This window comes from Triturus cristatus, chromosome 11 (assembly GCF_964204655.1).
Source record: "Triturus cristatus chromosome 11, aTriCri1.1, whole genome shotgun sequence".
Taxonomy (NCBI): domain Eukaryota; kingdom Metazoa; phylum Chordata; class Amphibia; order Caudata; family Salamandridae; genus Triturus; species Triturus cristatus.
The window spans coordinates 313200657-313226570 of NC_140594.1; the positions used below are offsets into that span (position 1 = coordinate 313200657).

At 43.5% G+C, this 25914-nt stretch overlaps 1 protein-coding gene across 2 annotated transcripts in view; it reads right to left on the reverse strand.

Moving 5' to 3' along the window:
- Nucleotides 1–25914, reverse strand: part of MED13L (mediator complex subunit 13L) — a 964037-nt gene that overhangs the window by 236508 nt on the left and 701615 nt on the right. For both annotated transcript variants that reach the window (XM_085634904.1, XM_085634903.1), the window contains exons 12-13: nt 13417–13522; nt 11203–11327 (exon numbers count right to left, since the gene is read on the reverse strand). In XM_085634904.1, the coding sequence (XP_085491030.1) occupies nt 11203–11327; nt 13417–13522 (231 nt within the window). The remainder of the gene's footprint in view (nt 1–11202; nt 11328–13416; nt 13523–25914) is intronic.

Below are 25914 nucleotides of genomic sequence, written 5' to 3' on the forward strand. Positions count from 1 at the left end.
ACATCTGGTGTCATGTTTTCCCAACTATCCCAGAGGCTTGGTGATAGCACTATTTTCACATACACCAGTCACTACACCTTGCATTGGATGTTTAAAGCCTAGGGTGTTTGGCAATTCACCTACTATCAATAATGACTCACTAGAAAAGGGGCTGATGTATCAAAATCTTGGTCTGTGGGTAAATGTGATGGTAGATATTGGGAAAGATTTGTATGAAACCAGACATTTTACATATCAGTGAAAGAATGAAATGTATTTCCTGATTCTCTACAGTTTGTAAAATAATTAAATAAGATCTAAAAGATGCTTCTAAACCCTGCATCAATAGACCAAAGACCACCAAACGGAAAAAAACAAAAGGAAGAAGAAACCATATTTTAGTGACATCCCTAAACAACAAAACTCAAGCAGATTAAAGTTAGCCCAGTCTTTCTTGCTGCTGCCTTATGTAGCAAAGTTACATTGTATTGACCTCTTCAGGAAGAAATTGAAAATAGTTTTTCACTCACCTTTTCCTTTCTTTGAATGGCATTTAGTTTGTGGTTGCACAGGTGTTTTTTCAATGTTTATATGTTTACACTGGTAAGGGCTATATTCCTTTCGGTGGGGTTTTATCAGTTATTATAGGTTTAAACCTAAAACCGGACAGCCTAGCTATGATGTTGAGAACCCACTAGTCCAAGGTGATTGCTGTCCAGAAGGACAGACAACAGACAACCCTGTAGCTCCTCCCCCCCCTCCTTTGCCTTGGGAGAAGGCTGAGCAAGGATCCAAAAAGAACAATTGATGAACAGAATGCAGACCAATGTCATACATTCACCCCAGTACAGAGATCTGGGCCTAAATCCATCGTATTTTTTCTCCCCATGCCATTCCACTTGAAACCCAGCCATATGCAAATCAGTCTTGGCCCTGCGCCCAATGGGAACAGTCCAGCCCGAACTGCCAGGCCAGGTCCTCCCTGGACTGGAAACAGGGTTTCACCCCTCATCAGCCAGGATAGCTTGACTCCAGTGGCATGGAGAGCACGGGACCCACGTCTGGGCATACCCGTCCCACTCGGGGTGACAAATGCAAAAACAACAATTGATGGACAGAATGCAGACCAATGTCATCCATTCACCCCAGTACAGAGATCTGGGCCTAAATCCATTGTTTTTTGGCTCTCCATGCCATTCCAGTTTGAACCCAGGCATATGCAAATCAGTCTTGACCCTGCGCCCAATGGGAACAGTCCAGCCTGAACTGCCAGGCCAGTCTCTGGGTGGATGAGGAGGTGCTGCTGTCAGGCGTCGAGCTCCTACTGTAGGAATTGGAGGATGGGCTGCTCTTGAGGCAGAGGAAGAAGCTGCCCTGGACACCGGCCGTTTCAGTGGCCAAAATGGGTGCTGGCCTGCTGGCACAGAGCTGTATTTTGGCTCCGAGTGGTTAAAGTAAGTTTTCGCTGATGACGAAGGTCGAAGGACGTGACTTCTGCGCTGACTTTGATGCCAAGAGCTGGGAGGGCACTAGATTTGAAGCAAATCACAACCTTGTGGCGGTCCGGAAGCCTTCTGCTGGTCTTGCAAGCTCAAAGCTTAAACTTCTTGATATGCTCGGTATGGTGTTGTGGCTGTGTGGGGGGCGTTAAGGTTTTACTAACTGCAGCCGTCTTTGATGCCTGACGATAGGGAGGCAGTAGCTCATCTACCTACACATTGGAGCCTTAACTTTCCTCCAAGGTGAAGACGACGTGACTCGAAGACTGCTGTTTGGCTTCGATATCCTGTTCGCCAAAGAGTCGTCGACCTGCCGGTGACACCATGGAAGCAGATGCAACAAGTCAATCCTGAAGGTACCGAAGGTCTTTTAGCTATGAAAGGCAAGGAATGCAGAATAGGAGTTCTTGTCATGCTCCGGAGACAGACAAAGGTGTTACACCTGATGATCTGGTCCTGGATACTTGGCATGACACTTCAGGCAACACCTTAATGGTGTTCTTTCCATTATGGATGGAAGATTCTTGGGCGACAAACAGACTGAACAGGAGAGGGCGGAGCTCCGAACGGGGCATGGAACGGTCTCAGTTGTGGAGTCGAACGAAGGATGCGCGATTCTTCGAGGTAGTGAAGACTTAATATTTACACCAACGAGACTAGAGGATCCCAACGAGCCCAGCGACACCACCATAAGGTGTTGACCCGGAGCGGCATGTCCGAACCAGGCACCAGAAAAAAACAGTTAGATGGAGCAGATGTCCATGCGCATTACCAACAAAAGGTGGGGGCACTCTACCTTGTGACTTAGACTTCATGCACGCTTTTGAACCTAACACTAGACGGCAGGTGCATGCACAGCATGGGTATCTACAGCTACACATGCAACAAACGATAGGTTTTGGATGCCATTTAAGTTATGTTTTGGAGAACGATGGATGTACACATAATGAAGGGGCTATAAAATAGATAGCGGTGCTTGATCTGATGACAGAGCTCACTAACAGTGCAAGGTTAGGAGTAAGAGGTGCATTCAATCGTACTTTTGTTCTTAAAATTAGGTGCCTATAGCTTTGCTGATCACATTGTACACACAGAACTAAAGAAAAACACAGGAGTACATGAGCTAACCCAAGTAAGCTCCTTTTGATTTAACAGCTGGAAACACTTCAACCTCGTTGACAGGAGCAGCTTATAAAGTGCAGAATGCCCTAAATGAGTATTTAAAAACATTAGCCTTTGTGTAACACAGCACTTCACTACTACCACCACCATCTCAATTGTTACAGAAGATAGGCCATTTGAAAAAAAACAGACTGGGGCTGAGATGATCAGCACACTACACAATTAAGAAAATCATTCAAAATAAGCAGAATCTAGATGGCATCATACACAACATGCCCTCAATAAAATTCAACAGCAAGTTGAGAAGGAAAATAATAATGGAAGCTGGAGCCTGCACACAGGAAATAAAACATCAATGATGTAGGCTGCAATCAGTGTATGAACCTACTAACCACTGTTTAGGTAGTAGTAGGATGCAGACCAAATTGCTCTCTGCTTTATAAAAATCCTAACAATAGATATTTGAAATGGCATGCCCTACACATGTTCTGATGGAGTGTGCAAGTAAACTGCTTCAGTTGATTCTTTGGATAATAGGATTGCAAATATCTAAATATAGAATACTATGAAACACCACAAAATCTGATCTGAAAGTAACTGCTTTTTTTTTAAAAAACTGTTTATGTCACAATTTCTTGCTAACTTTTACCAAGATTCGTGTCTGGTGCTGAACTATAGGCACACTTACTTCTGGTTGTCAATGTCATTCACTATGGAAACAAGATGCACTTACCCTCTCAATACCAGCACCATACTAATGATCAAGAATTAAGATCCCTAAATTCTTGGAAGTTAGCCTATTAAAGGAGCATGACTATACAGATGCGACTAGGTCGACAGTTTTCTATCGTTGAGTTGTAAAGATTAGGTATACATTTTTGGAATAAAAATCATTCACAAAATGTTATACGTCACTAATATCATAAAGATACCTTACTCTGTGGGAGATACTGCATGCTAGGATATATATCATCTCTGAAGCAACAGAGTACAAGACAAAATGATACCAGAACAAAATCTTTGTTGTTGTTCACCAGATGCTAATACAACTTCAACATTGTTCACCATATGTACTACCCCTTTATTAATGTTGCTTAGAGTTTATTCTGATGTGGCAAATCCAAATTCTTAACACACTTGGGGTTCAGTATGGGAGTTCCAGCCCCTTCACACTACTCTCAATCTACAGATGGATTGGGTTTGGAAGTTAACTTATTATGGGTGGAGAGTTATTCCCATCACCTTCTCTATTCCACTTCTCTACAGACTACCATTCTCTTTCCATACATCAACTTTCACCTCTCATCAGTGATTAAAGTAACACGTCTTGTGACAAGGTTCTTTACTTGGCTGGATTCCAGACTAGGCTATTAGATATTGAAAAGTATTTTCTCCTCCGCTTCAACCACTGTGTAAAGGAGATAATACAGTTGAAGAAATCAATTCAGCCTTGTTATTGCAACAATCACAACACTAGTTTTAAAGGATTTCCTTCTACAACTAAATCTTCTAACTCAATTAGGCCACTGTAGGACAAACGATATTTACTTATAACTTTGAAAGTTTTAGGCAAAAATCACCCTGTTAGCATGATAAAAATCTGGATTTACTAGTAAGGCCAATTAGAGACCCTGGCTTCCTTCTGAAGACTAAGGGAGGATTAAATGAGGCTACAAAACAAAATGGGCCAGTGGTATTCTCCCTTTGAATGCAACACTCAAGAGAAAATGGGGGTGCAATTAGAGTTAAAAAAAAAAATACAATCTGAAAAGAATTTCATGGGAAGATAGTTTTTGAGCGAGGATGAATTATAGCTAACTGCCAAAACTCCAAAACAATAACAGCAACTTGTTAAATACTTTTAAAGTTTACGCACCTGCTCAGGAAAATCAGACTCACTGGAGCCAAATGACCCTGATCCCTAAAGGTCCAGTAACTGTAGCATGTGAGGACTTTAATTTACCGCTCAATTTGATCCAAGATAGACAAACCTCTCACAAATATAGGCCACCTGAACACTGAAGTAATTCCTAGGCAAGAGACTATCATTGGAAGATATGTGGTGTGTCCACAACTCCATTCTTAATGTGTTCTTCCTGGGCTCTGGCAAAACCTGAACTGCCAGAGTGCTGCCCAAATACGGTGGACAAGAGAGAATAGTGCAGATTTATCTGGGCCCTCTGAGGACTCCTTTGTACATTGGAGAAAAGGTTTTTGTGAGAAGCTGGGGGCGACATGGATGGAGTGGAGGACAGCAAGCAAGTACCACTAGCCTGCCTGACAACAATGATGGCACCTGTTGGAGGAAGAGGAAAATAAGGAAAGATTTAACAGACGCATCCTGGGTAAAGACAAGAAGTGATGAGCCCTGCTGAGAGAGATTTTCTGAAAAACGTGGGGGTTAGATATTCGATCAGAAACCTACCTGATCAACTCCGTGGTGAAGAGGGGCTGTGGCACCAAAGATGATAGTGTAGCAAGCAAAGTATGGGGCAATTGTATGCGCATGGTTCACTGAGTAACTGACTACACATTGATTAATTAAGGTGGGTGCAAGACCGAGAACTGTGTTTGGAGTGTGAATTGACATACGTTTTGAACACAGTCCCTAAGGTAAAAAGGATGAAGAATGACAAACAGAAGAGGGATTAAAAATTACTGTTCGAGGGATTAAAAAATACTGTTCACAGGGGTCCGTGTGATAGGCTGTGACCAGGTCCCTAGAAGGACGCCTGTAAAGGCTTCATTAAATGGGAGAAGAGGTTCTGATGGGGACACTCCAGGCTGAAGCAGCTCTGCCAAGGTGTTCATCTTGACTGCCACTGAGGGCAAGCTAAGGTCCAGGACCTCCATCACCCTTCTCATCACTATTGAAAAAGACGCTCCCTCCTCCATAGCCACTGTAGGGGGGAGAAAGAATGCCAGTAGCTGGAGAAGTGCACATTCCACTGGTCTCCACCAAGTCCTCAGACCAGTCCATGTATGGATCTAAAGGTTGGTATTCCTCGGAGTCAGCGACCCCTCTAAGATTTCCCTGAGTCCTAGCCCATAGGAACAGAGCTCAGGCTCCGGCCTGGAAGGCATGTCCCCAGTTGGCTGGACGACACCCCTCCAGCAGCAACATCGAGACCAGCGCCAGATAAGGTCAAGGGGGTTTGACCGTCACCAGTCCAGATCGATCCAAGGGGTCCGACTGGTGCTGGGCTAGAGCTGCCAGCATAAAACCAGTAGGGGCCCTTCTCAAACATGCGAGCTCGAAGGCGCACAAGCAGGAACGGGCAGCCCGATTATGAGGCGCATGGCCACATAAAACTCTTGGAGTTAAGCAGGGGTCGCTCCGGCTCCCGAAAACTCAGGGAAGGGCGAAACCAACCCAGGGCTCAACCACAGAGCCAGGCCTCGAATGGAGACACTCCCTCGTCTCATCGGCCAAAGTGAGGATGAAGACTTGTTCGAATTCTTACTCTTCTTGCGGTGGGACTTACCATCATCACAGCATTGTACGTGGAGCCGCCAGGAACTTGAGGGACTGCTCCCTCAAGGCCTTTGGATTTGTGTAGAAGTCGACGCAGGTCTTCACGTCTTGGTCCCCCTCAATGCACCAGAGGCAAACAAAGTGCGGGTCCCTTCACCGAGATTGATCTGTGACAGGTGCCGCAGGGCTTGAGGTCGGCCTTCCTAGATGACATTCCTGCCAAACCAGCAGAAAAACTTCTCAAAAGACTTCGACAAAAGTCTAAAAAAGGCTAGTCAATGTGACATGGGGTAGCTCTCTGCAGATCTGCGCTCACTGGAGCGGAAAGAAAAGAACTGACCTGGTGCATTGGGGTGGCGCCTATATAGGCACCGCTCACATCACTTCCAGCATGGACAATATCACATGGAGCTGAACACCACCACCTACTGGCACACAAGTGTACTGCTACCAAAAAATGTCCGGATACAGTCTGATGCCTGCGGATAATTCTATGGTAAGGAATCTGCAGCTAGTAGTCTATCCGATATTGTAATACCCCCTTGTTGGTTCATGTTTGTGCTCTGTTAAGTATTACCAAATACCAACTCAAACATTTAATCACAAAAATAGAGATATAAGGGAATGCCAATGGAAAACTGGAGCACCCTTTTTTTTTTTTTTTAAATCTGTTTTTATTGATTTCTTAAACATAGTTACAAACTTACAGCTCACTGGCATATGCATTCCGTAGTCGGAACTCTTTGTGGCAATAGCATTATACATCGCACATGCAAGGAACATAGTCATATAACAATTTATCAACTGACAGCTCTGTACAATTCCTCAGGACTCCTGTCGCAGTTCAGACCTTAAACAGTGCTATGCATAGCCCACCATTCCTCTGTATTAATACATCAAATTGCCCCATTAAGTCCCTCAGCCGAATCCGCAACTATTTCCAACAAATAGTAATAGAACAACAACCCCATGTAAAACCTCAACCCTAGACCAGCTCCATTTTACATGACCCTATCCTTGCCACCCGTCCGCCCCCTGTCCCTCATGGCGATGTGCTGTGGCTCAGCCGTGTCTCACAGTCTTGTATCTAAGCGCGTGTTCTCCTGGTACCTAAACTAGATGCATAGTATACGTGGAACACCACGACATCATTCCGGCAGGTCCCCCTGTGCCCGTCTCGGAGTCGTCTCCCCACTAGTTGTCGCGCCCTCTCCGTCCACCTCCTCAACATGTCTGAGTGCCCGGAGTAGCTCCTCCCACTGCGTGGCTTTGGGCGTCTTCCGCAGCCCTAATGTCTCCTCCCGTCTGATAGCAGTCCCCTCCGCCCCAGCCCATGCAGCAAGCGAGTACCTCCATGCACGCGGGTGAGGTGGGTCCTGTGCCTTCCACCTCCTAGTTATGAGGCGCTTTGCTACCGCAAGTCCCAAGTCTAGGAATCGAGACGTCACCTAACTGGAGCACCCTTCTTACTTGGCACCGTGTTTACACAGGGACACTTTCTCGTAAAAAACCTCTCAACACTACTGCATGTCCTTTACTAAAAATGTGTACTGATGTGAACATTTTTAGACTTGTACATCAGACGATGTTACAAAAGTGAGGTTATCCATTTTGGCATAATGCAACACTTCATGTACACCAGACCCCATGCACTAAGAATCGCTTTATAAGCATTTTCGAACATAGGCTAGATTGGCTCACATTTGTTTATTCTGATAATTTTTTATTGTGCATTGAAATGAACGTAAGGATGTGAAACTTCGTTTGGCGCCCTCAACTATGTAAAATATTGCTCCTCCTGTCACTGAAAAGATTCACAATAAATGTATGATTACATTCACAATGGTCCACCGTTTCAATCGTCTATTGAGGCCCTCAGCAATTTACCTTTTCACCTCACAGTTTAAACAAAAAAAGTTGAAGAAATTGCTCCCATAAATTATGGTACTCTCTCTCTACTGCAGGGACTCCAGAAGGAGTTATCATTCAAGAGGCACCGATACTTTAAGCCTTTCCAGAAACAAAAAACTTCAGCTATCATACTCAAGGATAGAACGGTTTCTGTTCAAACTAAGTTTCTGGCCTTCCCTCTAATTCCACAAAGCAGCAGCGGTCATCCTTTCTAAAGTCAGAGATCATCAGACTCATCTGATTTCATGGGATACACAAATTTAAGAGTCACCAGCAAAGCCACTATAACATACTGAAAAACATCATACCACCCACCGTTTCCATGATGTCTCTCAATCTACTTATTTTACTACCCTGCCTCAATGTGAAATAAGGTTCCCATTTTATTACAGGCTATGCAGAAATATTTTAAAATTGCAGATATATTTTCCTTACCCACCAGGAGTTAGGTCTAATTAAGATGTGTTCTCCTTTCAGAGGAGGTAGCTCTTGTGCAGTGTGTCTCCAGGTCGGCTCTTCTGTTTCATAATGCATATCGTTATTGCATACAGCAGGCCCATTTAAATCCATTCTCTAGTGACCACCTACAGCCTTCATGTACACAGCTTTATACCTTTGAGTCAGACTCCGAGAATAAACATACATACGCAGAGGGTACCCAAGTTGTGTCTGCCTCATCCCTTTCCTCATGACGAAAGGGGTTCTACTGTAAGAAAATAAGTTACTTACCTGTAACTGCAGTTCTTCAGTATCAGTATATTTCATAGATTCCCATTCTTGAAGCACTCCCGGTCATCAAAGCGGGAGCCCTATGGTACAATCAGAAATCAGTGCATTGTTTACACAAAGCATGGAAAGGCAATAAAGCCTTCACTTTACTAACACATCTCTATCATTTAAATGGGACCAAACTTCAACCAATCCAGTTGTAACGTGCCTCTAGTAGATACCCCTCACAGGCTTCTGTCTCAGATTTTTAGAGCACAAGTGTGAATAAGTATAGTACCAAAGAGAAAGTGAGCCTCTTAGGGGAGGAGGGTGAGTCGCATGAGAATCTATGAAAGATACCAATACTGGAGCACTACAGTTACAGGTAAGTAACTTATTTTTCCTTCTCCAGTATTGGACCTTACATAGAGTCACATGCTTGAATCAGAATAAATAGCAGTTAAATAGCACATTTTATAGGAACATTAGAATAAACTTGTACGTATATCTATACACAATACATTAGCAGATGGCGGAATATTACTATGATGGCTAACCTTTACTGGAAGAGATATCGTAACACCACCTGGCCCACTGCCGCAACGCTGTGGGCTGTGGAATCCAAGTAATAGTGCTGCGTAAAAGTGTCTATTCGTTCAGGTCACTGCTCTGCAGATATCTTGGAAAGACATCAGCAAACAACATTGCTGAAGTCAATATGCTTCTAGTAGAATGAGTTCTCACTTTAGTCTGTAATGATGTGCCAGCTTTCTGATGACGAAATTGTATGCCATTAGTTATCCATCTTGCTATGCTTTGTTTAGAGAGCAGATAACCTTTTCTAGGAGCACTGCATACCACTAACTCCTCTCTGGATTCACAGAATTGTTTTCTCTTGTCAGTAAAACTTCAAACATCTCTTGACATCCAAGGAATGTAATGTCCTTTCTGCCATTTCTTGGGATCTGGGAAGAATGGAAGTCTGATGGAACTTTTGGAATGCATTTTGGATTAGTTCTCAGAATCACCATCAGTCCTTAACTGTAAAAGGAGTTCCTAAATGGTAAATGTATGTATTTCACCTACTCGTTTTGTTGACATTAGTGCCAGCAGAAGTGCCACCTTCCAGCGAAGAAACCGGATGTCCGCTTTGTGTATAGGCTAAAATGGGTTTTTCATTAGTTGAGAAAGCACAGCATTTAGTTGCCAGAATTGGGGAGGACGCCTCACTGGCAGGTAAACTAAACAAACCTTTGAGAAATTGTTTGATGAGCCTGCTAGACCATAACAATGGTAATGTCGATTATCTTCTGAAGCTGGATATGACCGCTAAGTAAACATTAATGGAGGCATGAGCAAGACCTAACTGTGACAGATGTAGCAAATAAGGAAGAATTACTTCAGATGTAGATGACATTGGGTGCACGCCTGATCGCCGACACCAAATGCAAAATCGCTTCCATTTAAGGCATCAAGTCTTACATTACACTGATTTCTAATTGTATCATTGGGCTCCCACTTCAACTACGGGGAACAATTCAAGCATGTGAATCTATGAAAGAGCCAATAATGGAGAAATAACTAAACCTTTCATCCTATTGAAGGTCAGATTGCTAACTATGCTATACAACAGACTCAATGTGCTCTCTGTCAAAGTTTAGTGATTAATTCGCAACTGGGTTAGCTTCAATTTTGAGAAACAAAATACTCCTTAGCCCGAGATGCTGGTATATGCAAATATAGCTTCCGAGGGAAGGTCATAAGTTCCCTTCCTATCACTCAACTATCTAAGGAAGACAGGGTGATTTCATAAAGTGAAAGGCCAATGTGCTGTTGCAAAGGTGGCACACTACCTATAAAGTTGCAATATTGGTACCCATAAACCATTGCTACTTCTGAGAAACTGTCTTCTGTCTCTGCTTTAATACTATTAACTGAGATATTCGAAGTATATTCCTATATGGTGCAGCATCCACCTTCTATGGCGGCTTGGCAATAAAGGCTTTTGTAATTCTGGTCTTGAATCCTTTCCACTTTTCAGGAATCTCTCCACAACAACTCATGAAAAGAGTAAGTGCAAAACAGACAGCGTCTGAATGTTAACACCTCTGCCATTATTAGTAGGACTATAGTCTACATAGTTTGGGTTGTGGATGAGCTCAGAAGCATTTAAGAATAATGTCTGTGTAGTCTTTGAAAATTTGGCATCACATCTTGTAGATGTAAAGTAGAAAGAAGGAACAGCAGCACCTTTGCAAGGCACAAACAATCTTAGCTATGAGTCCTAACCTTTGTTTGTCCCAGGCTGTCAGCTTCAAGAAATATAAGGGTATTTTCAACTTATAAACACCAGAGAAGACTGCATATATTGTTAGGACTGTTTTATAATCTCCAATTCAGTGACTTATTGAAATTATACTGGTGGACTAACATAATTTACAACTTTATATTTGATTCTTTTCTACTAAGTGCAATTGCTATGTGAAATATTTGTAGCTGAAAGCTTACCCCGAGCTCCTCATCATCTGAATTATCAAAGAGGTTGTCTAAATCGTGCAGTGATGGTGCCAAGTCTGCCACCAGCATCAGGCTCCCAGTAGCTGCTCGCCCTGCAGCTCCATCCTGCCGGCTATCTATGGGGAGAAATAGATTTAAAAAAAAAGTTTTAAAAACATTTTTATGGTGATTCTGGTCCTCCTGGCTCTTGCTTCTCCTTTACAAAAGTTTAGGAAATGCATCCATCACAAATGGTTAGACACTGCTTATGCAGGCAAAAAGCACATTTTTCTAAAAGCTTGCTGTCACTTTTGTAGCCCCCCCATGTATGAGCCACACACAATACCAATCTCATCCACCACAACAACCAGGTCCAGCGTGTTAATAATTAAGGCTCCCGGTTTCCCGTTTAAACGGATTTTTACATATAAATATAGACGGAAAACGTTTTGGTTTTTGTCTGTAGTTATATATAAAAACAGGAAAATACTAACAAAACCGATGCTCCTCCTGCCTCTGTGCTCCTCTGTAAAATCAGAGTCAGAGGTGCACAGGGGCAGCCAAAAGAAACGGAAAACTGCTGCCCTGAAACTGCTCCAGAGACGGGGGAACTGGGAGCGCCATGTCTGCAGAGACACTCCAGCACCCCTCACAGCAGTAGTACATGCAAGATAATTGTTGGAGGAGTGCAAGCAGCCGATGTCCATTAAGAGGTGTGAAAACATCCCAGGACATCGGCTGCAGCTCCAGCAACCTTTTGTTTTTTATCGTATGGGAGAGTGAAGGAGGTTGATGTGGCAGGGCACGGGGCCGGGGGCAGAAATGCCTCCAACTATTAGCATAAAACCTGGCTGCATCTCTCAGTGACTATGCACGCTGTTGGGCAGTGAGGCTGAGTGAGAGGTGAGCAACTCAGTTAGCATGACTTCATTTTTCTATTTAATGTTTAAGTGCTACTTAAATAACAACAAAAATAAAAACAAGAACACGAATGACTGTTGCACCACCTGTGCTCTACATTCTCTCCATAGAGTCCGTATCAAAGCACTATTCTGTACAGATGAAGATGCAGGATTCTTTAGATATTTTGGCGATTTATAATTTATAATCGTGGGGTAGGTCGTCTTCTAATGCACACATTAAGAATGATCTGATATTCTTCGAGCAGACACTCTCTGTGATGGCTGATTAAATGCGAGTAAAAGAGGTAGTAATGTGTTGACATTTTGCAAGACAGCTGCGCAAATGTGATCTACTCAAAATCACTAGTTCACACAGCTTTTCTTAGAGGACAGGGACGAAATTTGCTCCCAATATGTAAAGTGCACTTAGCATAGGCTCCAATTTAAAAAAAACAGCTATAACAACCTAGTGCAAGTGTGCATGCCAACTTAAATGTGGAAAAATACTAGCTTTAGCTGATTTTTTTCTTCGTCAAAAATAAATGCGGATAAATACAGATAAAATGACCAAAAAATAAATATGGATAAATACAGACGGAAATGTGAAAAAAATAAATACCATAAAACCGGAAGCCCTAATAATAATGTATAACAATGTAAGAGTACATTCTGACAGATGGAATGGGTGTTGTGAATGATTGTGCAGCAATGATTGAGTATTGATATCACCCTAATAGTAATGTTTTTCTTATTAAGTCAACTTACTATCCTCCCTTCCCAAATGGTTATGAACCCCAGTTCAATAGGTTTTAACACTGTGAAACAGCAGCCACGTGTATCCAACTAGGTGCCGAGAAAACCTGCACCCCAGATGTGACTATACAATAGCAGCTTCTATCTTCTCAGATATATCCAGGGAGTAACGCTTGGAAAAATTATGCAGTGATACTTGCTGCTATCCTACAGATTGCCACCAATTCAGCCCTTGCTGTGGCGGAAAAGCATCAGGCCTCTTAGAATTTGGAAATCCTCAAATGTCATATGATGTGTGAAATGGGATACATAGGAGACAATCCCCCTAGCATTATTTTACTTCTGGTGCTTAACTGTCTGTTGAAAAAGCAATGTAAATCACACACAGATGCCAAAAAATAAACTTTTAACCTTAGGGATGCATAACCCAAACCACAAAGGAAGCTGATGTTTTGAGTTGTTAGACAAAGCAAGGGTCAGAGAGAAAGAACAGTACTACCATGTTTTGGGTCACTAGAAAACTTTAACTTTACCAAAACACATTACTTATCACCGACGAGTGCTAACTTACCTGGCTGAGGATTAGGGCTAAAAATGGACATGGCATCCTTTGCTTCAGGCCCTGGTGAGGAGCACTCGGATAGTGAGGCCTCATTAGGAATAATACCATCTTCTGACTGCAAAAAGGATGTCAAAAATATAAGTTGTCGAAAAAGAAAGGAAATGAAAAACAGACTTGCTCATGATCAAGCAAATGAGGTTGGTAAAATAACATTTCACTCTGTATGCGCAATACACTAACATGATTCAGTGATTTACAGTTCCAATAGGCAAGCATAGTGTCTCCACTCCATCACAAAACAATGTGTCTAAAATAGCAAAGGAGGAAAGCAGGCAGGAAGGAATAGCTGGGGAGGACTATGCTTTTAAGTAGAGAAAGTATATTGTACATTTAGGCATTTGTGGTATTTCCACTGAATATCGTGCTTAGCCATGAACTGTTTCAATGTTGAAACAACTCTTGCCAGAAGGCAAATAGATGCCTGGGCACTCAACTATGAAAACCGCCATATAGTTACTATTCTACAGACAGATGAGTTTGGGTCAATGTGAGAAAACAAAATTGTCCTTTGAATAGATTTAAGCTTCTTCTTGCACTTTAGTCAATAGTAGCATGTTCGCACCCAAATATATGAGAAAAGGTGGGTAGATTCATGCTTGTGGATTGCCTCTGCATTTCTAGCATTATGCTGTTCCTTGTGGCAATGCCATTTCCTACTGGTCATCGTACCTAGAAATCAACTGCATTTCATGTAGGATGATGACGTACACCCAAAGAACTAAATAGCCCAAATTATTTTTCAAAAGGAAAATGCTCCTTACCCAGTATGCATCTGTTCTTGGCATGTAGAGCGGTAGATTCATATGCTTTAGCATAGATCGCCATCTGGTGTTGGGCTTGGATGTTTGCACTTTGTTTTTCTTCAAAGAAGTGTTTGTAGTCACAAGGTAGGCGACTCCTCCTTACGGTGATAGTGTGCATGGGCATCGACTCCATCCCCAGATTGTTTGCCATAAAGGGTGATGATGGAGTTAGTAAGAATAGAAAGAGATGTCCATGCGTGTTGTATCTAAGCAAGATAATTCTGCAGCAGATAAAGGTACCCAGGGAGGCGGTGGGCGCATCTGAATCTACAGCTCTACATGCCAAGAACAGATGCATATTGGGTAAGTAGCATTTTCCGTTCGAGGCATATGAGCTGTAGATCATATGCTTTAGCAAAGACTATACAGCAGTTATTTCCGTAGCGGTGGCTAACTTGTATCTGTTGCAGTAGTTTGAAAAAGTGTTAAGACAGCCTGGCCCACACTAGCTTGTTTTGCATGCACATCTACACAGTAGTGTTTTGTGAATGTGTGAGGTGTAGACCAAGTTGCAGCCTTGCAGATGTCATGTAAGGGTATATTCCCTAAGAATGCCATAGAAGCCCCTAGTTTGCGTGTGGAATGTGCTCTAGGGGGAATAGTTAATGTGTGTTTAGCTTTAATGTAGCATATTTGGATGTATTTAACTATCCATCGTGCAATACCAGTGTTTGAAATGGGATTGCCTTTATGCGGTGGTGAAAAAGCAACAAAGAGTTGTTTGGTTTTCCTAAAAGATTTAGTTCTTTCAATGTAATAAAGTATTGCTCTTTTGACATCTAGTGTGTGAAGAGCACGTTCTGCCACTGAGTCTGGTTGAGGGAAAACACTGGTAGTTCAACAGACTGATTGAGGTGAAAGGCAGAGACAACTTTAGGTAAAAGGTTTGGATTAGTCCTAAGAACCACTTTGTTGTGCTGAATTTGTAAAAATGGTTCTTGTATGGTTAGTGCCTGGACCTCACCATAAAAAGAGATGTGATGGCTATAAGGAAGGCTACCTTCCAAGAGAGGAACTGTAGTTCATATTTGTGCAGAGGCTCAAATGGTGGGACCTTAAGTCTTGTAAGTACAATATTAAGGTTCCAAACTGGAGAGGGTGAAACTCTAGGGGGAATGATTATTTTAAGTCCTTCCATGAATGCTTTGATAGTGGGCACTTTAAACAAAGACAAGTGTTGTCAGTTTTGTAGATAAGCAGCTATTGCAGCGAGATGCAATCGTATAGATGTGTATGCTAAGTTACAGCGTTGTAGGTGTAAGAGATGGCAAATTATGTTTTGAATGGAAGCATCTAGTGGATTGATTTGATAGTTTGTACAGTAATTTACAATTAGTTTCCACTTTGCGTAGCATGCTTTTGTGGTAGGACGTCCAGCTTTTTTAATGACGTTCATGCAGTCTGGAAGGAGATTAAGGTAGCCAAACTATGATCTCAGGTGCCAGATCGCAAAGTTGAGTCGACTGGGATCTGGATGTCTTATCGCTCCATGGTTCTGAGTGAGAAGCTTGGGTGAGGGGTGTCGTTTTTGATCAGGAACTACAGATAGCTCCAACAGGGTTGTGAACCAAGGTTGTCGAGCCCATGTGGGAGCAACCAGGATCATTTTGAGGGAATGCTGTTGGAGCTTCCGAACTACTAATGGAATGAGCATAAGAGGCGGAAAAGCGTAAGCAAATGTTCCTGCCCAGTTCATCCATAGTGCATTGCCTTTGGACAATGGGCGTGGATACCTGGATGCGAAGTTTGAGCATTTTGCGTTGTGGTGTGTGGCAAACAGATCTATTTCTGGGTAGCCCCACATGTGAAAGAATGGAAGGAGAACTGGAGGGTGTAATTCCCATTCGTGGATCTGTTGGTGACTGAGCAGATCTGCAATGTGATGGTCTACTCCTGGAAGGTGTTCCGCAAGGAGATATATCTTTTGCGGTATGGCCCATCTCCATATACTTTGAGCTAGTCGCGAGAGCTGTAGGGAGCGTGTCTCTCCCTGTTTTTATATATATTACATTGCTGTCATGTTGTCCGTACGGACTAGGACAGCTTTGCGGATTAGATGGACTTGAAAGGCTTTTATTGCTAAAAAAATTGCCAGTAGTTCCAGGTGGTTTATGTAGAACTGTTTTTGTTGTAGAGTCCACATGCCCTGAATGGTATGATTTTGAAGATGAGCTCCCCAGCCGGTGAGCGATGCGTCTGCTGTTAGCACTATCTGTGGAACTGGGTCAAGGAATAGCTGCCTTTTGGAAAGGTTTTGTGTGTTCCACCACTGCAGAGAGCAATGGGTGTGGCTGTCTACCAACACCAGATCTGTTAAGAGGCCATGAGCCTGGTTCCACTGACGTGCTAAGCATTCCTGTAGAGGACACATTTGGAGTCTTGCATGAGGGACGATTAGAATGCAAGAGGCAATCATCCCGATTAACTGCATGAACACTCGAGCTGGTAATGAGTGTTGAGGTTGAAATTGTGATATTAGAGCCTGCATATTACGTATCCTGACTGGGTTGGGGTTTGCTAGAGCTTTGCAAGTGTCTATTGTAGCTCCTAGATATATTTGTGTGTTGGACAGTTGGAGGTGGGACTTGCTGAATTTTACAGTGAATACCAAGTGGTGAAGAAACCGAATTGCCTTGAGGGTGTGTTGAACACAGCTGTGTTGTGAGTTGGCCTTTATGAGCCAATCGTCCAGATAATGAAACACATGAATGTGTTGTCTTCTTAAGTAAGCTGCAACTACTGCTAGACACTTGGTGAGAACTCTGGGTGCTGTGGTTACCCCAAACAGGAAGACTTTGGACTGGTAGTGTTGACCATCCACCACAATCCTGAGATATTTACTGTGAAAGGGGTGAATGGGAATGTGGAAGTAGGCGTCCATTAAATCCGAAGTGGAAAGAAAGTCGCCTTGCTGAAGCAATGGGAGCACCTGTTGGAGGGTGACCATGTGGAATTTATCTCACTGAATGTAGAGGTTCAGCTGTCAGAGGTCTAATATTTGCCTGAGAGAGCCGTCCTTTTTTGGAATTAGAAAATAGAGAGAGTAAACCCCTGTGCCCTGATGATTCAAGGGGACTGGTTCTATTGCATGTTTTTGTAAGAGGGAGAGAACCTCTTTTTTTTGTAGGAGGGTGAGATGTTCTGAGGACATTGCACGATGGTTGGGAGGAATATTTGGGGGAGTGGAGGTAAGTTCCAGGCAATAACCATACTAGATAATTTGTCTTACCCACTTGTCTGTTGTGATGGAATTCCAGAAACAAACTAGTCCCTATAGAGTTAAATAAAATGGGGCAATGGCCTCACTAAGGATAAAGTGTTTCCCTATCGATATAGCCCAGTTAGCATTACAAATGTACAGAAAAAACTTTCATATTAATCTATTTCGAAAACAAAATTCATATACATAAAAAAATTATGTATTCATTATTTGTAAACATGTATTTGTATACATCTAAGTTCAAACACGTTTCTACAGATAATATAATAAAAATAACATACTCCTCTTCACAGAGGTTACAATCTAGATAATACAACAATAATTCATGTAGCAGTTACAGACTTTTTTCTTAAAAAGTTTTTAACTGATATATGTAGTGAAACACTTGATCCTTGTTTGTTTGTTACTTGTACTCACCCCGTCCCTCTGCGTTGCATTGGGGTAACTCCCCTCCTTTATTTGAGTGATGGAATTCCAGACAGGTAGGAACTGTGAAAGACGTCCCCTGACAGGAGTGGAATGATCGGGGGGTAGTTGAGGGAAGTCACTGTTTGGTGGCAGGGGAGGTGCGGGTGGAGTTACTTCTGCCTCTTCCCCTATTGCTATTTCCTCTGTATCCTCCTCAAAAATATCCTCTGGCGGAGGAAGATTGATTGGGACTTTTGTAAGAGGAGGGGGTATTTTCTGACACAGTTGTTTTTGAGCCACCCTTGTAAAAAAGAGCGACAAAAGGAGCCCCTATTAGAAGGTACTTGCAAGGCCCCCATGGATTTGGCAGTCAGTGTCTTTTTTCATTTTTTCTAATCAAGAATCGACTGTTTACACAAAAAGATGTTCCTGATCAAAAGGCTAATTAAGTATTGATGATTGTACATCTTGCTTGAATCCATGTCGGCGTAGTAAAACGCCGGTGTTAATGGAACGATATGCTGTATCTGCCACATCGAGGGCGCATTTTATATAAGTGTTTGTGATGAGCTTACCCTCTTGAATGAGATCGTGAGCTTTAGTTTTGTATTGTTCTAGTAAATGCTGCATTAGTTTCTCCAGATCGTTATAGTGAGCTCTATCATAGCGTGCTAACAGAGCTTGAGCATTGGCAATATGCCAATGATTAGCAGCTTGTGATGCGATTCTCTTGCCTGATGCGTCTAAGTTTTAACTCCTTGTCAGGAGGAGGGGCGTCGCCTGTAGTTTCCAAATTAGCTCTTTTGGGGCCATATGTAGGTAGCAACACATTTACCGATTCATAAATACCGAATTTTACCGATTCGGTATTTATGAATCGGTAAATGTGATGTAGGTAATGATTCGGTAAATTTTACCGAATCGGAAAAATTCGGTAAATATGAATAGGTATTTACCGATTCGGTAATAGGGCATACCTTCCCATTGATTCCTATGGGCCTGGAGGCCCATAGGAATCAATGGGAAGCCAGTCACCATTACCGATTCGGTAAATACCGATTCGGTAATGGGGGGGGGGAGCATATACAAGGGTGGCGGGGTGTCACATTGACACCCTGTTGCACCCCTGATTCTTGCATGTGTGCACATGTGGCGCACATACATGCCCTAAGGGCATGTATGTCTGCCACATGGCACTCTTACATCTGCAAAATATTGCGTTTTGCAAGGTATTCGTTATTTATCACCAACCTGTATTTGGTGGTAAATAACGAATTCTTAATTCTAATTTGCACTGTTTAGAGTGCTCCCTACATTCAGGATTCGGTATTTACCGATTCGGTATTTTACAGATTCGGTATTTTACCGAATCCTGAATTATGCCTCCTACATCCCAAATAGCTAAATACCGGTCGGTAACGGGATATTTACCAAATTTCGGCCGTTACCGACCGGTATTTAGCTACCGACATGAGGCCCTTAGTGCGTTAGAGATGACAAGAGAATCTATGGGTACCTGGCCTCTGATATAAACTGGGTCTGTAGGTGCGGCTTTATATTTTTTATCCACCCTTGGCGTAAGTATTCTAGCTCTAACAGGGTCTTTGAATACCTCGTTGGCGTGTTTTATCATGCCTTTGAGCATGGGCAAAGTATTAGTGTATTGTTGGGAGGGAGCAAATGTTTCCACGAAGAAATCCTCCTCTAGGGGATCAGTATGTAGTTCCACCACATGGTACTGAGCGGATCTGATAATAAGCTGTGCGAAGCCAATATTGTCATCGGGTGGTGATGGTCTGGAGGGTTATAGATCGGGGTCATTATTATGATCTGGATCTTCATCGTAATCATCCCAGGTGTCCTGTGGTATGTTGCCCTCATTGTCATCCCCATCATTTTCATCCTGTGGCTCAAATGAGAAAGGTGGTGGTGGTGGTGAGTTTGATGGTGAAATCAATAAGTTTGGATTAAAAGGTGGAGGAGAGAGGTATATAAGGGGGAGAGGGGTTAGTACCCATGTCTTTTTTCTTCAGAGGTATATGGTAGTTCTCTGGAAGATCCAGCTTCTGTTTTTTAGGAAGTGTTGTTAGAAGGTGTCCGGTTTCAGGGTCAATATGTAATTGTTTCTGTTTTGGATCCAAAGGGTCTTGTGGAAGAAGTTCTTTCGATGGGGTGACTTTGTGCTTTTGTTTTGATTCAGAGTTTTTTTTTAACAGGGTTAGTCTCTGAAGCTTTAAGAGGAGTTGTGTGCTTTTTGGGCTCGGAGCCTTTCGGAGTGGAATGTTTCGGCTCCGAAGGTTTGAGTTTTACCTGTTTCAACTCCGAAGGTTTGTCTTTAGCTGGTTTCGGCTCTGAAGCTTGGAATTTACCCGGTGTCCACTCCGAAGCTTTGGGTTCATGTGGCTTCGGATCAGAGTCTTCGGTGCCGACAGCTAAGCATCAGGCATGTGCTTGGTGTTGGGTTTCGCTGCCGAAGATGTGGGTTCAGCAACCGAATGGGGCCGGCTCGATCCCGAGGCGGAAGACTTATCCCAATGTTTCATAGCTGAGGGTGGGGCATCTGAAATGTTTTCACGGTGTCGACCTGGGGGCGAAGGTGATACCGAAGCCTTTGTTGTTTTTGTGGGCACTTGGGGCTCGTTACTCACTGTTCGTTGAGCCGGAGTGCCGTTCAAGTCGTCTTCCATGTCAGAGTCATCGGCTTCAGATATGGAGATTTGTTGTTGTTCTTCGGCGCCGGGCTGTTGGAAATCAGACTCTTCTCCGAACGTGACGTCGAGCCAGACGGTCATGAATCGTTTTCTTCTATCTAAATGATCGACAGGCCTCGCAGTTGATTTCTTCGTGCTCCGGGGATAGGCAGAGGTTACAGACCTCGTGCAGGTCCATGTGTGGGAACTTGGCACCACACCTGGGGCATTTCATAAATGGAGTCTGTTCCATGGACTGTTGGTGTGGTCGATGCGGGTAGGCATCACGCACGGCCTGCGTCGAAGCTACCAATTGAAGTTGTTGGATTTTACGATGCGCGTCAAAAGGGAAATCGCGATCGAAAACAATACCGTCGAGTGGAAAGAATTGCGCGTCAAAAGGGTTCAAAGACGATACATTACCGGAGCGCAGCAATACACAACCGAACCCGATGGCGGAAAAAAATAATCTGGGCATGGAGTCGATGCCCATGCACACTATCACCATAGGGAAGAGTCACCTACCTTGTGACTACTAACACTTCTTCGAAGAAAAACAAAGTGCAAACATCTGAGCCAGAGGCGCAACTAGAGCCAAATTTCGGGGGGGGCTGAGCAAAAATTTCGGGGGGGGGCTGAGCAAAAATTCCGGGGGGGCTGAACTTTAAGCAATAGGCAGAGTGGAGCTGCAGGGGCTCTTAGAGGGGGTGAAACAACAGCAAGGCCTCATTAACATGCAAATGGTCTTTTAAAGACCTGTGAAGTGCTCGGGTGCGGCTGCTCTTTTGCCCGGGAAGGTGTCTCAGCCCGGGCTGCCACACACGACGGGGGGGGCTGAAGCCCTGTGAGTCCAATGGGTGTTGCGCGCCTGATCTGAGCCCAACACCAGATGGTGATCTATGCTAAAGCATATGATCTACAGCTCATATGCCTCGAACACACTTTCTCCTAATATCTGGGAGAGATTGGTTTAGAAGTACAAAAATAAAAAGAATTAGGAAAAGAAATACAAAAAAACTAAGTAATTGCCAAATTGTGAGTTTCAACCATCAAAACATCCCCAGCAGAATCATTCTATATGAACAGCAGTAAATGTAGAAAGATCAAGTTACTTACCTTTGGTAAAGGTCTTTCTGGTTTGTACACTAACCGTAGATTGGTCACCTTTAGAATATTTCCATGTGCCAGACAGGATGCAGAAAATTCAAACAGCACTGCGCCAGCAGGTGGAGCCATGTTAGACTGCGTTGACTTTGTTCCATCCCGGAAGTGACAATGGAGCAGCATATAAGCGCCACACCTGCACGTCGACATAAGTTTCTTTCTAAACTGTTCCAGCATCAACCAGAACTACCAGTGTGTGGGTCTGTAATTTAGGACCTTTTTAGGTGGGGCAAAGATACCATTTCACAGAACAGGGAGGAGGAAGTGGGGTGAAGACTTTGAAGTTAGAGTATCCACCAGAGTGTTACCAAAAGTAAGTAATTTGTCCTTCTGAAGAATACTTCTAACTGCAGATTCCCGACCTTCAGAATAGATACCAAAGCAGTATCTCACACAGTAGTGGATGTTTGGAATGGTTCAAACCACAAGGGACCATCGGACCAAATGTGTGAAAAGTTCTTCCTTTCAGACCTGGCTGTCAAGGCGTTAATGTTTCGTGAGCATATGTACTGACACCCATGTCAGAGCTTGACAGATATCAAGACAGGATCTCTGTGTGCCAGACAGTGGTAGCAGCCTTGGCCTTGCTGGAATGGCTCCTCAACGCCGCCATAGGCTGGTTCTTGGCCAGTTCTTAACTAATTTTGATCCAGGAGATTATCATCCTTGACAAAGTCCATTTCTGCACTGCCTTGTCTTTGTTTGCCCCACAGAACTCCACCTGAGAGTCCTAGATGAGACAGAGGTAAACACTTAAAGCTCTTTTAGGGTCTAGCCAACGGAGCATCTCCTCTGTTGAGAGATGACGTGAGGCAAAGAACGTTGGAAGAGTGATGGATGGCCTAATGTGAAAAGAACATTAACCAAAACTTGAGCCAAACTACAATTAGTGTGTGGGGTCCTTTACTAACACCTTTGATTTTATCTACAAAAAATATACGAATAACACATCACCTTTGGTTCAACAAGATATTTGTTTTTCATAAAACAAGAAAACAAGTCTACGACAATAAATTTATCATTTCATTGTCAGTATACACTTTGTTTATTGATTAGAATCCTGTGTTTCAAGTACATTTCTTAATAACCTTCAAAACTGGCAATTAGTTAACAGGTTTGTTGGACTGAAAAAAATGCTTTTGCCGAATTCTCTATGCACTGTACGACTTAAGTTAGCATTCGCTGCGCCATTTTGTATTTAGCCGCCATTCTGAGCAATGATCGAAACTAACTTCTGTCTCATTTTGTTTCTGCCTCAGCAAAAAGCAGCTGCCAATGTATTCTCTGTGCGTGTATTTCTCCAAGGTTGAGTTTTGCTGTGCTAATGAATAGACCGTTCTTATTATCGCATGCCTTTCTGAATAGATAGGCCTGCTCTCACCGCTCAGAGTGGCGAGAGCAGGCAGAGTAACCTTGACTGCAAGATAATGTGTGCCCGGTCCCAGGATTGCAACCCATCCTTCTGTATCTCCTTTGTTCACCAGATACTAACTGGAAAATCCCAGTCTGGGCGTGTCTTTAGGGGTATTGGAAATGTACTTTATGCATTGCCATGTTGACTGAAGTCAGTCCCTCTGCAGCAATCTAAGGAGGCTGGTCAGACCGGACTCCACTCGAGTGTACTTTCAATAAATGTCTTTGGTTTGTATTCTCTACCTTCTGACAGACTCTTCATTTGTATGGAAGGCTGAGAGGTGGTCGCTAATGACCCGGGTGACCATAACGGGCACTTCCTTCAGGGTCATTCCCTGCATATACACAAAAATACTCCAATGGCCCCGGTAATGTTCCGTGACGGGCGACCATTCCTATGACACTGAGCGGTCTAGTCTTTTTCACTAGGAGGACACATGTGCGGAAGTATTCCGCAACGAGTTCTGTTGAAATAGCCGCCCCGGGACACACATCTGTAAGATGCAGTCTCCGGAGATGAATTTAGGCACAAAGGCCAAGGACGGCCTTGATGAAGTAAGTGAGCAGGGCGGGCGCTTTACGATTGCATCACGCCACATATTTTGTTACCACCGAGCGGGGAGACTTTCTCCTCGTAGGAATTGGACCTTTTTCCCCTCTGAATTAATTCAATACTGAATGACAAGGTGTTTCATTTTTCTTGGTATAGGGTGTGACTACAGGCCCCCTCCTCCTCGGCAAGACCCTGACGCACTAGTACAGCGTCTTTAATGTATGTAACTTGGTATAAATGTTTGTTTTGTCTTGTGATGTACAGCCACCATTTGAATATAGGCGTTTTTCGGTCACTGTATAAGATTTGAGATGGTGGACCAAGCATGGTTTGTTACACACAGAGTGATAACGGATTTAAGTTTTTCCTAAGCACCTCCACAGCAGGGTGTTCACATAAAGATCAAGGTACATCAGCCTATGGCTAACTTGTTTTTAAACTCTCCACTGTTCTTTCTTGTTACAGATACAGAATGATGTTACAGGTTACACTAATATGAATTGTATGTATGCTATGTGAATCACGCATGGCATGCTATATTATAGCGTTCCTATTAACAGACTGTAAGGAGTGGCACCAATAGGAACTGGTTTCCTATAGGTCCTGACAAAGAGCCAATAGGGGAAAGGCTCGAAACATGTTGACCAGTTTGAGGAGATAGACTCATTGTAGTCTACTTCCTCAACCAGAACTCCCTGATTTTAAACATACCGGCTAGAGGCAGGAATAAAGTAAGGGTCCTACAAGTCAGGCATTTTTACGGTGTTAGCACTCACTTTCCACTCCCTTCACCAACACGGTCTTCATCATAAATGTTATCTCCAAGTGCTCCCACGTATTCGCCTGGTCGTAGCACACCTCGATCCGCAGCGGATTGGGATGAACCCCAATGATGAAGCATGCCACCAAGGGGCAACCCTGGTGGGTCAGGGTTTTCTAAGAAAAACTATGTGTTTCTAAACATTACATTGTGGTGGCGAATTCGGTGCTCTTCCCCTACTGGGTTTCTCTATTTTTTTAAGTAGATACTAATGAGGAGGATGAACCCAGTTGTTCCTCTTCCTCCCCCTCTTTTTGATAACTAATGTGAAAAAAAGTCCCAACTTTAGGCAAAAAGGCCACTTTGGTCCTCAGCATCACTTTGGCTGCAAAAAAAGTGGTTTGTGGTGGCTGCACCAAGAGTGCAGTCTTGTGAAGAGCCACTACAGCTAGAAACAGTCTCCTGAGTCATGAGACTTAAGCGGACAGCTGTGCATGGGTTCGAATAACATGCACATGAGGAAAGATAAGGACCAAATTTATATTCTACTGCGGCATCACAAAGGGTGTGTGGGTCTGTGTGGGGGGGAGGGGGAGAATAAATAATTCAAACCGTGTAGAACCTCATCACAACAGGTAATTTGAACAAGGACAGATGGTCTGGTATTGTAAAAAGACCATAAGGGCCAACAATTAACCTTTAACAGTGCCTTCGGAAAGTCCTTGCTGGGCCACAGATCATACTAACAACTTGGCCAGTAAAGGGTTGCGGCTGGAGGTGCCACACCAGGCTATAAAACGTGTTCCAGCAGTCATGATAGAAAGACTTGTAGAGGGGTGCCGTGCAGCAAGGATGACACCCTCAACCTAGGCAGGAAGATCAAACACAGTCAATTGCCACCGCTTAATGTCAAAGTATGAAGGTGCAGATTGCGTAGGCCCATTAAGGGCGTAGTCTGCTGCTTACAGAGGATATTCTCTTGAAGCAAAAAGTTGGTCAGAAGACAGAGGCTCATTTTCACACCTTCAAGTATCACATTTTCCTTACCCAATAAGGAGCCTCTAGGTTGACTTGGGCTCGGTTGTTCCTGGTCATCTTTAGAGTTCAGGCTGTAGTGTCAGGGTGGAAAGGCATACAGGAGTCCTGCGCTCCACTCTAGCCAGAATGGGTCTCTGCGAGTGAACCTTCTTGGAAACGCCAGCACGCAAATGTTTTGACATTACATGTTCTCAGCGGCAGAGGCTAAAATATCTAGGCAGGATTCTGCATATTGCTGGATGATCCACTATGACACTGCGAAGTTAAAGCACTACGCGATTCACCTGGCACCACAAGGTGAGTTCATCCACCCTAGTATTCAAAGATCTCACCAGGCGAATCATGGCCAGGGAACTGCCCTTGCGCTCCAAGTGCTACCTAGCACAGGACCGAGAATA